This window comes from Ovis aries, chromosome 16, assembly GCF_016772045.2.
Source record: "Ovis aries strain OAR_USU_Benz2616 breed Rambouillet chromosome 16, ARS-UI_Ramb_v3.0, whole genome shotgun sequence".
NCBI lineage: Eukaryota > Metazoa > Chordata > Mammalia > Artiodactyla > Bovidae > Ovis > Ovis aries.
This window is the reverse complement of record NC_056069.1, coordinates 37,425,860-37,444,162: the sequence shown is the minus strand read 5'-3', so window position 1 is coordinate 37,444,162 and position 18,303 is coordinate 37,425,860. Positions and strand designations below refer to the sequence as shown.

The 18,303-nt window shown below is 34.7% G+C and overlaps 1 protein-coding gene across 7 annotated transcripts in view; it reads left to right on the top strand.

The window, feature by feature from the left end:
- The window catches only part of NIPBL (NIPBL cohesin loading factor), a 197,997-nt gene that overhangs the window by 77,796 nt on the left and 101,898 nt on the right, over positions 1 to 18,303 (top strand). For 5 of the 7 annotated variants that reach the window (XM_012097046.4, XM_004017042.5, XM_012097045.4 and 2 more), the window contains 5 exons: positions 6,771 to 6,913; positions 9,351 to 9,516; positions 11,439 to 11,566; positions 15,581 to 15,680; positions 16,197 to 16,348. In XM_012097046.4, the coding sequence (XP_011952436.1) occupies positions 6,850 to 6,913; positions 9,351 to 9,516; positions 11,439 to 11,566; positions 15,581 to 15,680; positions 16,197 to 16,348 (610 nt within the window). In that variant the 5' untranslated portion in view covers positions 6,771 to 6,849. The remainder of the gene's footprint in view (positions 1 to 6,770; positions 6,914 to 9,350; positions 9,517 to 11,438; positions 11,567 to 15,580; positions 15,681 to 16,196; positions 16,349 to 18,303) is intronic. The other 2 variants (XM_042233855.1, XM_060400491.1) reach the window with 1 other exon arrangement.

Below are 18,303 nucleotides of genomic sequence, written 5' to 3'. Positions count from 1 at the left end.
ACTGTTTGCAGCCCCATGGACTGCAGCACACCAAACTTTTCTGTCCTTCACTATCTCCTGGAATTTGCTCAAAGTCGTGTCCATTGAGTTGATGATGCCGTCCAGCCATCTCATCCTGTCCTTCTCGTTTTGCCTTCAGTTTTCCCCACATCAGAGTCTTTTCCAGTGAGTCCGCTCTTTGCATCAGGTGGCTAAAGTATTGGAGCTTCAGCAGGAGCTCTAGCTGATAGTTGATGATCTGACATGGAGCTGATATAATAGTAATATAAGTATAGTGCACAGTAAATGTAATGTGCATGAATCATCCCGAAACCATCCTTCTTATTTATATTCAGGGTTGATTTCCTTTAGTATTGACTGGTTTGATCTTGCAGTCCAGGGGACTCTAGAGTTTTCTCCCAACACCACAGTTTGAAGGCAACAGTTCTTTGGTGCTCAGCCTTCTTTCTTTATGGTCTTACTCATGTCCATACATGACTATGGAAAAATCATATCTTTGACTGTATGGACCTTTTTCAGCAAAGTGATGTCTCTGGCTTTTAATACAATGTTTGTCATGGCTTTCTTCTAAGGAGCAGGCATCTTTTAATTTCATAGCTGCAGTCACTGTCTGCAGTGATTTTGCAGCCCAGGAAAATAAAATCTGTCACTGTTTCCAGTTTCCCCCCATCTATTTGCTATGAAGTGATGGGACCCGATGCCATGATCTTAGTTTTTTTAAGGTTGAGTTTCAAGCCAGCTTTTTCAAAGCAGAGATATTGAGTAGGTAGTTGGATTGAGTGTATTGTTTGTGGGGAGAAGTCACAGTAGGAGATATAAATTTTAGAGTTATCAGCATACAGGTGCTGTTTTAAAATCTTTAGATCAGATGAGATTAACAGCATAGGTAGAACAGGAAGATGAGAAGGAACCAAAATAGGATTCAGGAGTGGCCTGTCCTGTGAGGAAAAACCAAAAGAATATGTTCTTCTGGAAAACAGAATTGTGCAAACAGAAGATTAATCAGCTCTGTTGAATGCTGGGTCAAATAATGAAATAGGAGTTTTGTCCATTGCACTTAACAGTGTAGATTCATGCCATTACTAACCATCGTAAGACTTTCGGTGGAATGATGAGAATAAAAACCCAGTGTGGTCTTGAGAGAAAGTAGAAGAATTAGAGGTGAATTAGAAGAATTAGAGGTGACAACTGAAGTATTTTGCTGTGAAAGGAAGCAGAAAATGAAGCAATTCGGTGGAGGATATAGGAGACAAGGGTTTTTTAAGTTTTGTTCTTGGGGAATAGTAGCAGTTATCAGCATATAGATGTTTATATGCTGATTGGAATGATCCAATAAGAGGGAAAATTGATGAAACAGGAGAGAGAAGAAGGTTGTTGGAAATGACCTCTTTGAATGCGTTAGCACAGAACAGAGATCATTAATGTGCATTATACATGAGCAATCATGATTTGTTTTTTGTACATCTTTATGTACTCTTTGGAGAAGGAAATGGCAGCTCACTCCAGTATTCTTGCGTGGAGAATCTCACGGACAGAGGAGCCTGGCAAACCATGGTCCATAGGGTCAGAGAGAGTCGGACACGACTGAAGTGACTAAGCACAAGCGCGCATGTACTCTTTCTCAGTTATTCTTTTCGGTACTTTAAGTAATGATCTTAAGCTGTGGAATAATTTCCTAAAGTACCTGAAACATATTTGTTCTCCTACTGAGTTGTCTTAAAGAATTCATTGTTTCTAGGGACTTATTATAATAGGATCAAAATAGCCAGACGGAGGACCTGGATAGGTATTTTCCCAAAGAAGACTTAAAGATAGTTAACAGGAACATGAAAAGATACTCAACATCACTAATCATCAGAGAAATGCAATTCAAAATCACAATGAGATATCACCTCACACCTTTCAAAATGACTATTATCAAAAAGTCAACAAATAAAAGAACTCTCATGAACTGTTTCTGAGAATGTAAATTGGTGCAGCCACTGTGGAAAACAGTATAGAGGTTCCTCAAAAAATTAAAAACAGAAGTGCCATACAAAACAATTCCACTTCTGGGTATTTCTCTGAAGAAAGCAAAAACACTAATTTGAAAAGATACATATACTATGTATTCATCACATTATTTACAATAACCAAGGTATGAAAGGAACCTGAGTGCCCATTGATAGGTGAATGGATAAAAATGATGTCGTATAGATATGTACCTATTCACATGTATATATATATACATATATTCTTTTTTATGGCTGATAACATGCAAGTAGATGAAATGCTGTCATTTGCAGCGACGCATATGGACCTAGAGGGTATTCTAAATGAAATAAGTCAGGTTAAAACAGATAGCATATGATTTTACTTATATGTGGAATCTAAAAGCAAAACATAAACAAACATAAGAAAGCAGAAACAGTTATAGATGCAGAGAACAAACAGGTAGTTGCCAGAGGGGAGATGGGTGAGGGGATTAGTAAAATAGGTGAGAAAGATTAAGAGGTACAAACTTCCAGTTAGCAAATAGATGAAGCACAAGGATGAAATGTACAGTGTGGGGAATATAGTAAATAATGTAATATTGTTGTATGGTGACAGATGGTAACTAGACTTCCCACGTTGATCATTTTGAAATGTATAAAAATACCAAATCATTATGTTGTATACTAGGAACCAACAGTGTTGTAGATCAGTTAAGCTTCAAAAACAAGCAAACTCAGAGATCAGATTTGTGGTTATCAGAAAGAGGCTGGGATTGCGGTGTGGGGGAGGGGGTCAGGAAATTGAAGGTAGTCAAAAGGTACAAACTCCCAGTTACAAGATAAAGCACTAAAGATGTCATGTGTAACATGATAAACATAATTAAACACTGCTGTATGTTATATATGAAAGTTGTTAAGCAAGTAGGTCTTAAAAGTTTTTATCACAAGAAAATTTCTTTGTATGAGATGATAGATGTTTATTAACTTACTGTGGCATCAAAACGAAAAAATCAGAGTAACCAGAGTTTTTTGAAAAGATTCTAAGGGCAGACAAATCGCAGATAGCTAATAGGACGAAGATGAATGATAAACCTATTACTTGCTTTTATCACTTAATATTACTGTAGAAGTCTTCATGTATTCAGGCTTTTCTTATATTTTATATGCACCCAAAAATTGCTTATATGTGTTAAAAAAAATTTTACAAACTTCAGAATCTGTTGCTTTCTAGTGGTGGTGAATGATTATTTCAGAAGAATCTGGCCAGTCTTTGGACTAGTGGGAAAATAAATGTGAATATAAAAATTTTGTAGTCGTTGAAAGTGTGCCCTCTTGTGGACTGTTCAGTGATTTAACATTAAAACATTTTTCTCTTACATTTTAGATTCAATTGATTATATATCATCAAGTGTGTTATGGTCTAAAGTTGAGACCTACATCTAAATGTTATAGTTCCTTAAGACCTCAGCCTCGTTTAGAAGAAATAAAATGACCATTGTTTGATTTTTGCATTTCTGATCCCATTGTATAGGAAATCATCTTGTGATAAAGAAATCAATCTTGTTATATTGTACTATATATAGTACAACATAGATTTACTTACCTAGCTGCTTAGGATTTATATTCTACCTATTTCCCAAAAGAATTTGAGGCAGCATATTCTATTAAATGTAATATAAACTGAGACAATAAAAATATAATAGTTTTAAGCCCTCCCTCCCACCTTCCTCACCAAAGAAAAGGAGAAATTAGTATTACCAAGGAAGGAAAACTAAATTAGCTAAATAGTCCACACATATAAAATGTTGGTTTATTCAAAATAATATAATCCTGTAAGACAGCATAACATGAAGAACACTGAACTAGAAATCCAAACTTTTGTAGGTCAGTTTACAAGCTGTGAGACCTTAAACAAATATTTTTCTTCTCTGAGGAACGTTTCATTTACCTTTTTTACTGGTTTGTCTTTTTTGTCATAGCATTGTAGATACCTCCCAGTTTGATGTCCTTCATATATGGTTGGGAATGTAAGATAAGATTAGAAACACCTGAGTTCAGGAGCTTCCCTGGCTTCACCCTGGTTGGTTCAGACAGTAAAGAAAGTAAAGAATCCGCCTGCCATAACAGAGACATGGGTTCAATCCCGGAGTTAAGAATGTCCCCTGGAGAAGGAAGTGGCAACCCACTCCAGTATTCTTGCCTGGGGAATTCCATGGACAGAGCAGCCTGATGGGCTGCAGTCCATGGGGTTACAAAGAGTTGGAACAATCAGCGACTTCACTTACCTGGAGTGTTAGTACCTTGGGTTTATATAAAAGTTGAATGAGAGTACATTTAAAGTGTTTTATATATCAGTTTTTATTAAATAGTAGGTGCTGAATAAATGTTAAATTATCAATCCTGCCAAGTTTTCATTACTAAGTGAGATTGTTGAGACAAGATTATACACATTTTTTTGGCTGTGGGTTACAAAAGTGGCTGTCCAGAAATGTTTATCTACCATCAGATTATACACTTGTTTTTTATTCCAAATCCATTTCGATTTGAATTTTATTATTGTAACTTTTACCAATACTGTTTTATTTGCATTTCTATCATTTACATGAGGAAATCATATTTTGAAGTGAAATTAAGTGAGTGAAGAACTGGGGTCTTTATAAATCTTGCCAAGTTCTTAGAAGGTCCCTTCAGACTCATTATAATGGGCTGAAGTAAGAGATTAGCATAATATCTCCCACTGATTAACCATTAATAATTTTGTGCAACACAGTCCCTAGGACTGCTATACATATTTGTAATACTATGGTGAAATATATACTGGAATTTCAAATAATAATTTTTAGTAGGGTTTTCAGACGTAGGGAGTACTTTATATTGAAAGATTCCTTTTCACTAATCCACCTGTTGTTCCTCTGAAGTGTTTTCCAGTTGGCAGTAATACAGTTAACTTTCTGCATTACTTACAGTGTGCCAGGTAGTATGTCAGGTGATTTACATGCATTATTTTGTTTTATTCTTATTACCACTTATGAAGGGGCTACTTTCTTTACTCTTCCATTATTTAAGCCAGCAACTTTCAGACTGCTTTGATTTGGTGACTCATAATTAGAATGACATGTTACCTTGACTCACAAAGCAATGTGCAATATAGCCTTATATTTCTGTTTCATCCCTCTCAAAATTGATCTCAACCCATTAAATTTACAATCTACAAATCAGTCACCATTCAGATTTTAAATAAAGCACTGCCTTCGGAGACAGTTCTAAAGCACTCTTTATAATCTCTTTATAAAAACTTAAATTTTTAAAGTTGAATTAAGATGTATGAGTAAGGGGAATTATTAATGTTATATCATTATACTGTTTTGAAGATTATAAACCAAAAAACTCATAGGTTTCTCCTGAAGGTTACTGACTAGCTTCTCTTAAAAAAAGAGAAGTATTTAAACTGTTTAAAAATTACAATTCAGCTTTGTATTTCAGCACTGTGTCTTAGTTAATTGATGTAGAACAGACTCTTTTTGTTTGCTGTTTATGAAGCTATTTAATAAAGACACATCTTTTTCAAAAATTATTTATTTTTTAATTCAAGGATAATTGCTTTACAGAATTTTGTTGTTTTCTGTCAAATATCAACATGAAATCAGCCATAGGTGTACCTATGTCCCCTCCCTCTTGAACCTCCCTCCCACCTCCCTCCCCATCTCACCCCTCTAGGTTGATTCAGAGCCCCTGTTTAAGTTCCCTGAGACATACAGCAAATTCCCATTGGCTATCTATTTTGCATATGGTAATGTAAGTTTCCATGTTACTCTCTCTAGACATCTCACCCTCTCCTCCCCCCTCACCATGTCCATAAGTCTGTTCTCTATGTCTGTTTCTCCACTGCTGCCCTGCAAGTAAATTCATCGGTACCATCTTATTAGATTCCATATATATGCATTATTATGCAATACTTTTCTCTTTCTGACTTACTTCACTCTGAATAATAGGCTCTTGATTTATCTACCTCATTAGAACTGACTCAGATGTGTTCCATTTTATGACTAGTACTCCATTGTGTATATGTACCACAGCTTTATCCATTCATCGGTCAGTGGACATCCAGGTTGCTTTTATGTTCTAGCTATTGTAAATAGTGCTGCAGTGAACATTGGGCTACATGTGTCTTTTTCAATTTTGGTTTCCTTAGGTTATTTGCCTAGCAGTGGGATTGCTGGGTCATCTGGTGGTTTTATTCCTAGTTTTTAAAGGAATCTCCATACTGTCTTCTATAGTGGCTGTATCAATTTACATTCCCACCGACAGTGCAAGAGGGTTCTCTTTTCTCCACATCCTCTCCAGCCTTTATTGTTTGAAGGCTCATCTTTTAATAATGTGCACATTATTTAAGGAAGGCAAGTTGAAGATAAATTTTTATGCATATATGATGTGGAAAAGAAAATAGTGTTTGTCAAAATTGAGTATCTATCCCTGTCCAATAATACAGCCACATTGTTTAGGTTCTGACCTTTGCTCCACAAATTACTTGAAATTCCTTGTAAATTAATTTTCTCATCGGTAAAATGCAGGAAAAAAAGAGTACCTACCTTACTTCATTGTTGTGAGGACTAAATGTGTTGTTGCATACAAAGCACTTTGCAGTGTGAACATACAGTAAATAATATATGGGTGATGGCTGTTACTGTTATATATAGCTTGAGTATGCAAGAAAACAGAACATTTTATTTTTTAAGCATTTCCCTAGAAGTAATATATTTGACATTGTTACAAATAATTATCTGTTTTTTGTTGCAGTGTTTGGGAAATGGAAAGTAATGACAGCTGGCACCTGAACTAAGTACTTTCATAGGCAACACCATTCCAGAACTTCAGGATGAATGGGGATATGCCCCATGTCCCCATCACTACTCTTGCGGGGATTGCTAGTCTTACAGACCGTAAGTTTGGTTAACGTTCTACTCTGACATTGATTTTAAAGAGACTATGACAATAATTGTTGGTGGTGTCATAAATAACACAAAGTGTGTAGAGAGTTTAGATTTTGAATGACACATTATTATTTCCTTTGGTTTACTGGCGTAAGTGTGAAAGTAACAAAATTAGTGAACTAATAATAAGACCTTAATTTCTCTTTCATACTAAGGACCCATTAAGAAATGGGTCCTTAGTATGTTTTTGTTTAAAGATCTTACATGAAAGGGATAAATGTAAAAGTAAGGATCAGAGAAGGTGAAACAATCATTAAGAAAAATCGAAACTGAAGAAACATGGTTTGCATATAGGAATTATTACACACTTTTAAAAAAGCATTTAGGGAAATGGTAACTGAAACTGCCCTTCAAAGAAGAAAATTTGATAGCCCCACTTAATCTAATTTCTTAGTGATATTTATTTTGGGTATCATGTTTGGTAATCTTTTGGAGTTTGTCACAGATGTCAGGAGTCTATTTTACCATGAACACTTAAGTTTCTTAAGAACATTGTCATTCACTTGAGGTTTAGTTCAGTTCAGTCGCTCAGTCATGTCTAACTCTTTGCAACCCCATGGACTGCAACACGCCAGGCTTACCTGTCCATCACCAACTCCCAGAGCATGCTCAAACTCAGGTCCCTTGAGTTGGTGATGCCATCCAACCATCTCATCCTGTGTCGTCCCCTTCTCCTCCTGCTTTCAGTCTTTCCCAGCATCAGGGTCTTTTCCAATGAGTCAGATCTTTGCATCAGATGGCCAAAGTATTGGAGCTTCAGCTTTTGCATCAGTCCTTCCAAGGAACATTCAGGACTGATTTCTTCAGGACTGACTGGGTTGATCTCCTTGCTGTCCAAGGGACTCTCAAGAGTCTTCTCCAACACCACAGTTCAAAAACATCAGTTCTTCGGCACTCAGCTTTCCTTATGGTCCAACTCTCACATCCATAAGTGACTACTGGAAAAACCAGAGCTTTGACTAGATGGACCTTTGTTGGCAGGTTTAATTGGTGGAGTGCAGTATTTTAGGGACTCATTCTTTTGGTAGGCAACTTTAATTCTTAGTCCTTGTGTAAAAACTACTCACAATGTTAGTCCTTATCCTACCTGATAAATAAAGGGGAGAAGACATATGAGAAGGAAGGGTTGATGGTGAATAGCTCACATCCTTTCTTTGTAAAACAAGCATTTTGCAAGATATAAAGTTTCATAAAAGCAGCTATAGGAAAATAACTTTAAGAAATGTTTTCATTTATGTTCCCCCAAATACTGTTTTTTTCTGTGGTTAATTTCCAGCTGGTTTAAGTGGGTGTAAAATAGATAACGGCCTACAGCTTTGAAGCAGGGCTAGTTTATAAAATCTGATATAACAAGAAAGTAGTTGGTGTGGTTAAAATAGGTAAGAAAGCTTTTGAAATAGTCTTTAGTTTTGGTTATCACTTTGTTCAAGTAAGGCATAAATTCATTTGATACGTTGTAGGAGTGCAGAGTCAAATAAACAACCAGGAATTTCTTTTTTTTTTGGTTGGGGGACGGTGAGTTCTGTGCATTATCTCAGCTGTACCTCATTTAAAAATTTTTTCTGCCCAATAAATTCTGCTTATTAAGTAATGATTTGTTTCCAATGTTTTTATGAACAGAAACCTATTATTACCCATAGTGACTGAGTGGCATGATAGTTAATTCTATATAGGTGATTAAAAATTAAACCAAAAACAAAGGCAATGTTGATAACTTTTTAACTTTTATTTTAAACGAATGAACAAATTCCTTCTATGTGAAGAGACATTAAGTAACTGAATTTAAATAACTGTGAACACTGATGTCTTTTTTTTTTTTTTTGCTGTCAGAATAGAATGAAGAGATTATTTAGGAATCTACAACTTAAAACAAAATTCCTTAGATATTTTTCTTTCTTGAGAATCCTATTCTATGCATGTTGTTCTCCTACCAAAGTGAGCTATTTTTGTATTTGCCCAAGCTTTTAAAAACACACATTAGTTGTCTATCTGGTGAAGAGTCAGATATTGTTACTTGGTTTATTTATTTGATTATGATAAATCTTTACAGTAGAAGTAAATTGGATTAATTAATACACTCAATTTTTAGAAATTACCTATTTTTTTAATCCTACTTTTTTGGCTATTTATAAAATTAATAAAGATATTAAGACATGAGAAGTTAGCACAGAGTTTTAGTCTCAGTAGTATAATCTATTGTGGCCAAAGGGACTTTTGGGGAGTTTTGTAGAGTAGTTTGGGGTTTGTATGGGGAGAGACAGAATGCCTTTTAATAATTTGTCACACTGATATTTTACAACTTATTTTTAATCCCATATATATATTTAAGCATGAAAGAGGTTTCATACTGTTACTCAGTTAATTTCTCTGATTTTATTCCAAATAGTCCTGAACCAGCTGCCTCTTCCATCCCCTTTACCTGCTACAACTACAAAGAGCCTTCTCTTTAATGCACGAATAGCAGAAGAAGTGAACTGCCTTTTGGCCTGTAGGGATGATAATTTGGTTTCACAGCTTGTCCACAGCCTCAACCAGGTATCAACAGATCACATGTAAGTATATTCTAAAGTAAGATGAAATGTTTTGCTCCTAGTAAGAGAATCAGTATTCATGGTTTAACTTTTACTTCTAAAAAAGTTTAATACATAATTTTAAATTATTGGAATATCCTCTTGAAAATATAGCCTTATTGTGATGAGATATTAATGAGATTTAAATAGACCATAGTTACTTTGAGACGGTAGTTCTGATGCATGTAATTCTATGAATATTTTTTTGATTCTTGGAATAATCTTGGGATTCATCAAGATGGATCTGTGCAGAGGTCTCAAGTTGTTCATTAATTTAGCTCCTTTTCCTGAAATTGCTGGAGTAGTTAGGATTCCTGGGCACTAGGGAGTTTAATGATGGTTCTGTTTGGAATAGGCTTATATGCTTTTCATGTAAAGTATAGCAAGAACTCAGAGATTAATTTCAAGGAAGGTTGCTACAGAATTTGGAACTAATTTTTCTCCAGGACTTATTGTACAGTGTGAACATAGATGTGTATTTTCACACAGTTGACTTTAAAATGATATGAACTTAAATATATAGCTTATTTACAGACTTTTTGCACAAGTATACTTTTTAAAATTTACTTTTTACTACCAAAACAGTATATATATATACTCAATACAATGTATAAAACACACTATGCAACACAAAAATGTATAAAAAGTTCATAACCCACTGCACAGTGGTACACTTATGCCCTTCCATTCTTTTAATTTTTTCAACTTAAAAGATTCATTTAGGGGAATGAGTATAAAACACATTATAATGAACAGATCTCTGCCATTACCTGTAGCTCATACTTTGGGGCCATTTTTTAAGCTGATGAATTTAGGAGAAATAATAAATGTGAATTTTCTGATGGGAAACTGAGAAATGATTGTTTAAAATCAGAAGGAAGTATATCTCTACAGAAATTCAACAGTGTCTGAGTATTTTATTGCTTCTCATACCTGTGCTTTCTCTTCTTTTTGGCTCTGTTGGGACTGTATTGCGGCTTGTGGTCTCTTCATTGCAGTGCGCGGCTTTCTCTCGTTGTGGCGTGTGGGGGCTTCTGAAGTTGCAGTGTGTGGGCCTCGTAGTTGTGGCTCGAGGGCTTGGTTGCCCTATGGCATGTGGGGTATAGTTTCTCTACCAGGGATCAAACCTGTGTCCCCTACTTTGGATGGTGGATTCTTAAATTATTGGACCACAAGGGAAGGCCCTACCTGAACATCCTTAATCGAAAGATTTTCACCACATATTTAGAGAGATAAAGAGGAATAGCACAATTATGATTAATTATATGGTGAGCTGCTTTGATTGCTCCCAGAAATGTATTTAATTTTATCATTGGACACCATCTTTATGAATCTTTCTTATTAGATTTAATGAGTGCAACAGTAACATGTAAAATGTGAAATTTTAAATACTGCCTAAATTTTATTTCTTAGCATTTACCTATAGTTGTGAACTTAACTTGCTGCTTACTAACTGCAGCTATTCTTAACCACTTACTTGGGTTTTTTCTCTCCAGTGGCTTTATTTGAGATGAGAATAAAGAGGGGGAAATTATATAACCTTGGGTCTCGTCTTAATCAACATGGCAACATTATTTCATTCAGAGGACATTCTCAAAAAGACAAACTCACTTATATTTAGATATAAGGGAGAAAATATATTCCAAGTCCGGATATCAACTTCTGTGCATAATTATCACTTTTACCCTTCCATTATTTTGAGTAGACACTTATTTTACACTTTTATGCTAATATAAACATTCTTACAGAAACTTCCAATCCATGAAATAATGTTTGGGGTTCTTTTTGTTGCTGTTGTTTAAAATGGGGAAAGGAAAGAAGTCTATAATCTAAGTAATAGAAAATAAAGAATTCTTAATGACCATCACTTTTTTAATGTTTTATATTTATTTTTTCAATGCCAGAGAGTTGAAAGACAACCTTGGCAGTGATGATCCAGAAGGCGACATACCAGTCTTGTTGCAGGCCGTCCTGGCGAGGAGTCCTAACGTTTTCAGGGAGAAAAGTATGCAGAACAGATATGTACAAAGTGGTGAGGTTTTTAATAATTGAATTTCACAGTATATATATTTTTAATGTGTCTTGTATCAGAACTTGCTTCACGTGTAAATTCAGCTGTCTCCTTTAACAAACTAGCCTGTCATCTGTGAATGCTCTGTGATACCTTGAATCAAACCAAGAACAAAAAGGAAACTAAATAATAGATAGTAACATTCTTGCAGTTTATTTCAATTAGGCAAAACTTAATATGCAGTTTGCTAGATATTTCAAAATGTATTAATTTAGTCAACGAAAGAGCTTTTTATTTTAGAAACCTAGAATAGATATGAAAGAAGTCTTTTCATTAATCAAATAATAAAAATATCTGCAGAGCTTCTCAAAATGTAGTATGTGTATAAATAAATATACCAAGTATTAGTTTTAGTACTGATGGTGATTACATTCATGGTTATATAGTAATTGGTTTAATACTTCTGTTCTTTAGAAATAGAAAAAGGTTTATAACTAAAGTATTACTATTAAGGAAAACTATTTATAATAAGCATTAGAAAAACCATAAAAATACTACATCTAGTGCATATAATTTTTCTGTAGTCAAGGAGAATCCTTAAGTTAGGAGCCTTGTTCTGGTCTGAAGCTTACTGAATCTAGGAAGCTCAAATGCTTGCTTCCCTCTCAAGATTAAAACAGCCAGAAGGGAGTAGTTAGACAACCCAGGAAGATCCAGTTTATTTAATTGATTATTTGTATTCAAGAATATTGCCACATTTGCTGACAGTACCTCCATGAAGCTCATCATTCCATTTCTTAGTTAGTTTTGTTTTTAAATAGTATTACTATGTTGATGGTGTATCCTTATGTGTGAATTGTGTTTTTAAAGCAATTGCATAGTTGCTATCCATTTCCCAAAGTGAATCTAGGGAAATTTCCTTTTAGGAAATTGAAGTCAGGTATGCAGGACAAGACTGTATCTTCATCAGTCTTGGATGGCAGTAGTAGGTCACAGATAGAAATGGTGAAAGGAAAGCTAGAATTAAACATACTCTGGAAGAATGCTGGAATGAAAGAAAATATGGAGACATCATTGATTGGAAGAAAGACTATAGGCATATCTTGTTTTATTGCACTGTGCTTTTCTGCACTTCTCAGATGGTGCCTGTTTAACAAATTGAATGTTTATGGCAGCCGTGCATTGAGCAAATCTGTCAGTACCATTTTTCAAAAAGCATTTGCTTATTTTGTGTCTCTGTCACATTCTGCTAATTGTTACAATATTTAAAACATTATCACTGTGTTTGTTATGGTGATGTTTGAAGTCACTATTATATTTGAGGGCACCAGGAACCACACCCATGTAAGTCAGTGAACTAACAGATAAATGTATGTTCTGGCCGAACTGGCAGTTCCACTTTCCTTGAGCCTTGCTGTTTTCTGAGACAGAACATATTGAAATGAGTCCATTAATAACTCCACAGTGACCTCTTAAGTGTTCAGGTGAAAAGAAGAGCCACATATCTTTTACTATAATCAAAAGCCAGAAATGCTTAAGCTTAGTGAGGAAGACATGTCAAAAGCCAAGAAAAGCTAGGCCTCTTTTTCCTTACAGCCAAGTTATCAAAAACAAAGGAAAAATTCTTAAAGGAAATGGGAAGTGCTACCCCAATAAACACTTGAATGTTAAGAAAGTGAAAAAGCCTTCATTGCTGATATGGAGAAAGTTTTAGTGGTCGGGGTGGAAGATCAAACTAGTTAGAATACTCGCTTAAGCCAAAGGCTAATCAAGAGCAAGGCCCTAACTCTGGTTCTCAAGGCTAAGAGAGTTGAGGAAGCTGCAGAAAAAAGTTTGAAGCTAGCAGAGACTGGTTTATGAGGTTTCAAGAAAGAAGCTATCTCCATTAACTTTACAGTGCAAGGTGAAGCTGGGAGTACTGATGTAGAAACTGCAACAAGTTATCCAGATCTAACTAAAATACTTAATGAAGGTGGCTATGCTAAACAAAAGATTTTCAGTATAGAAGAAACAGTTTTCTATTGGAAAAAGATGCCATCTAGCACTTTCATAGCTAGAGAGAAAAAGTCAATGCCTGGCTTCAAAGCTTCAAAGGAGCTAATACAGGTGGTGAATTTAGGTTGAAACTAGTGCTCGTTGACCATTCTGAAAATTCTAGGGCCCTTAAGAGTTATGCTAAATCAACTCTGCCTGTGCTCTATAAATGGATCAAGAAACCAGGATAATAAGCATATTTGTTTATAACATGGTTTATTGAATACTTTAAGCCCACTGTTGGGACCTACTGCTCAGAAAAAAAAAAAAAGGTTCACCAACTCAATGGACATGACTTTGCGTAAACTCCGGGAGATAGTGAAGGACAGGGAAGACTGGCATGCTGCAGTCCATGGGGTGACAAAGAGTCAGACATGACTTAGCAACTTAACAGCACAGTTCTTTGGATCTTTGAGAGAATCAGAAAGAACTATTAGGATTTCATTTGACCTTTTTATTTATAAAGCCAATGCCTCTAAACTAGTAATTCCAGCTTGTCGTATTAATGATAGTTAATTCAGGGGAAAATACTTTTTAACTCTCGAGTTTTGTCCCCTTCTCTCAAAAAAATCAAAATCAGGAACAGTAGTTATAGTAATTAAATTATTAAGCCATGGGATATATGACTTAGTACTGAATTTAGGTTGGAAGAGAAAATTCATAAACTGAAATTTAGACTACCTATAAAAGAAAACATACTATTAGTGTTAGACTTTGAGGTGATTTTGTGCCCTCATGTCATTCAGCTGTTGTCGTTGAGCTAGAATCCTTTTTGTAGCTCCTGGCAAATAAACATGTAACTTTTGTTTAGATGTTTCTGGTAAAAGGCACTTTTCATATCAGCAGCAGAAAATGAACTTTGGGGAAATAATGTGATGCTTGAAGTTCCCAAAAAGAGTAGCTATATGTATCGTAAAAAAGGTGAGCATTAATTATAGATTTTTATCTTTGATTTTAGAGTGTCTAAATAGCTGAATTTTTCTGCATCTCCTATATAACAGAATGTAACAGTTGAAAGAACAGTGTGAAAGGAAATGTGAGACTCTGAAAGCTGTTCTTACACTTTCATTCATTAAACAAATGTTCATTTAATCCCTATTTTATGGCAAGAATTATTGTGAAAGAAAGAGTAGGAACATTCTTTTGTTCATTAAAAGACTCTGAGATGGTAATTTCAATACCTCAAACCTTAGACCTTTAAGAAAAGTACTTCTTAAAAGTTAGGTCCAAATCACAACAAAATACATAGAGTTGTTAAAATTAAGTTCTGCATCACTGACTCGATGCACATCAGTCTGAGTGAACTCCGGGAGTTGGTGATGGACAGGGAGGCCTGGCGTGCTGCGATTCATGAGGTCACAAAGAGTCGGACACGACTGAGCGACTGAACTGAACTGGAGGGGAGATGAATGTAATAAAATATTGTGCATAATAGGAAATACCATCCAAAAGCCTATTGTAGACAGAAGTGTGTAGTATTTATTAAGGGATTAGGTTAGAGGTCCCCAGCTATTTTGACAGCAGGGACCTATTTCCTGAAAGACTGTTACTCCATGGACAGGGATGGGAGATGGTTTTAGGAGGATTCAAGCACCTTCTATTTATTGTGCACTTTAATGCTGTCACTGATCTGACAGGAGGTACTGGTTCACATTTTGGAGGTTGGGGAATCCCTGGATTAGATGAAGTGGCTTCTGAAAGTTCTTTTCAGTTCTAAAGCTGAATGTAGGACAGTAAATAAGCAAGTAATATTTAAAAACATAGCTCTCTATCTCTGTCCCTGGATTAGTTGACATGCTAAAAGGATGTTTTGGTAAAATTGGTTGTGCTTAAAATTTATAGTTTCTGTATTTTGGTCTTCAAAATGAACATGTTGGTCAAAAAGAAAAGAACAGAAAGAACTTCTGAGTGTTTGTGAGAGAATAGTTGATTTAAATCACTTAAAGAATGCTTTACCATTAGAAGAAAATAACACACTTACTGTTTTTGTGTATTATGTAGGAATGATGATGTCTCAGTATAAACTTTCTCAGAATTCCATGCACAGTAGTCCTGCATCTTCCAATTATCAACAAACCACTATCTCACATAGCCCCTCCAGGTAATGTATATATCATTTTATGAAGAGCTATTTTCTGTAGTGAATGTGTTTAAAAAATATGCAGTAAAAAAAAATACAGTATGTACATGCATTTAGGTTAATGGTGAAATTCCTAAAGTTAATTCCTAAAGCTAATTTACCTAAAGTTAAAAAGTTTAGATGCTTATCCTTACATAGCACATGAATATTTGCCTTAAAATGTTAAATGTGAAAATGCTTTAATATACTGTTTGAAATAAATGGTAACTTAATTTAATGCAAACAAAGAATGTGTTAAAATAGAGCATGTTTGAGATAAATAAGAAAATTCTTGGAGTAGAATTTAGGGAGCATGTAAAATAAATGAATTACTCTATTTGAAAACTGCTTTAGTATAACTCTTAGGTTATGAATTGTGAATGAGTTTTGTACATTATTTTTCAGAATTTTTTGTGTACATAGATTCAATTTTATTGAAATAACAAGGAATATCACATTTCATTTCCTGATATTGTTTATTTGGATTTTGGATTTTAGCCGGTTTGTGCCACCACAGACAAGCTCTGGGAACAGATTTATGCCACAACAAAATAGCCCAGTGCCTAGTCCATATGCCCCACAAAGCCCTGCAGGATACATGCCATATTCCCATCCTTCAAGTTATACAACACATCCACAGATGCAGCAAGGTAAGAAAGCTGGTGCTTATCCACAGGAATGCCTATAGTTCCAGCAAATCCATTTTTTTCTTTACTTTTTTCTTTTCATAAGTTTTCAAACACAAATGCTAAACTGTATACTTATTCATCAGTAAATGTTTCTTTATGGCTTATGTAATTAAAAACATATTACATTTATTGCTTGGACATTCATCATTTTGGAGGTAAAAAGATAAGTATAATTTCAGTCTTTGGATTACCTTATATTAACAACTGAGTATATCTAGTTATAAAATTAGGAACTGCTTTATTTAATTAGGCTTCTTTTAGTAGCACTAAGTCAAAGAATTATGTATTAATTAGTAAAGTATATGTAGTGTGAAAAATTTAGTATCAAGTATATACAGTACTACAGTACTAATAGAGGAAAATTAATAATCTTGGATGCAGAATTTTCTGGGATTAGATTACTAGTTCTTATTTGAAGTTAGTTGTTGATAATATGTCTTTTTTAAGATCATACTACCTTGGGATATATGCCATGGCTATCAAATAATGTATTAATGTTCACATATATTTGTTTTTACTTTTTTAGAGAAATTTTGAAAAATACAAAATATAACACATATACCTATGTTTTTGTCCCTCATAATTAACAGCAAATTTTTATCAGTCACAATCAGTCTTTAGTTCCTGTTTGTATTCTTAGTTTTTTATTATGCGTGGAGTCAGTATCTTATAAAGTTTTAACTTGGGGTCATCTATTGAAACATCCAGATTCTGGTTTTCCAAACTAGATAATGAAATACTAGATTGAGTTTATTTCATATAGTAACTCAGGGAAAAACTTGCAGGCAATCAATCACACCTTTGAAATAGACACCTCCAAAATTATAGGATTTAGTGTGAATGCAGACAGAAGTATGCATGTAGACTGGCTCTTGATATTTGTGAAATATTACTATTTTACTCTGGGATGCCAAAGTTACCTGGAGAAGGAAAGGCAACCCACTCCAGTATTCTTGCCTGGAGAATCCCATGGGCAGAGGAGCCTGACAGACTATAGTCCATGGGGTAGCAAAGAGTCGAACACGACTGAGCAGCTAACACACACACATACGCCAAAGTTATGAGGATCATTTTAAATGTGATTAAAAGGAGGAGAAACGTTAACAGAACACGTTTGCTTCCTACAGAAATATCTACATATATATGTGTAGGGAAAAAAAATGAGTTCTTACTGTAAATACTGTTGTCACTTTATAAGGAGATAAACCCAGCTTTTTCAAAAGAATAAGTTGAAATCACAAAATCGAAAAATATATACATAGTTTGAGGGCCTATTCAGTAATTAGTCATTTCTTGGAAATGTTCAGATACTTGAGAAACTAAAAATAATATTCAGAGATTAGCCTCAAATAGATACAAAATTGTCATAAAGAAAACATTTAATGTAGTAAGAAGCAGATAGGTAAATGGACAAAAAAAGATTCCAGAAATAAGGCAGATGTCTGTGGGAACTTAGAATTTGTGAAAGGTAACATTTAAAATTCTTAAGAACTTGAAAAGTTTTCACGTGGAAAACTAGAGAATAGCACAGTGGACCATTTTACCGATAGCATCCTACCTCTCTGTCCTTAAATACATTTGCTAAGAAGGCAAAGTTCTCCTTTGTAAATACCAAGTGTAATAATTTGCCCCCAAAAATACTGAGAACATTTCTGTAGTGTCATTTGATATCCAGTCTATATTGTTTTCACCAGATGCCCCAGATACATCTTTTATAACCTTTTTCCCCCATATATAATCTAATCTAGTTTCTCACACATTGTGCTTGGTTTTTACATCTTTTGACTCTTTTAAAAATCTATTTGGTCCCATAGTGTCTCTCCAGGACAGTAATTTCTGTTTTTTTTTTTTTTTTTTAAGAAATTCTGTGCTACCTTGTTGTGGAGTATCACATATTCTAGACTTCACTATTTCCT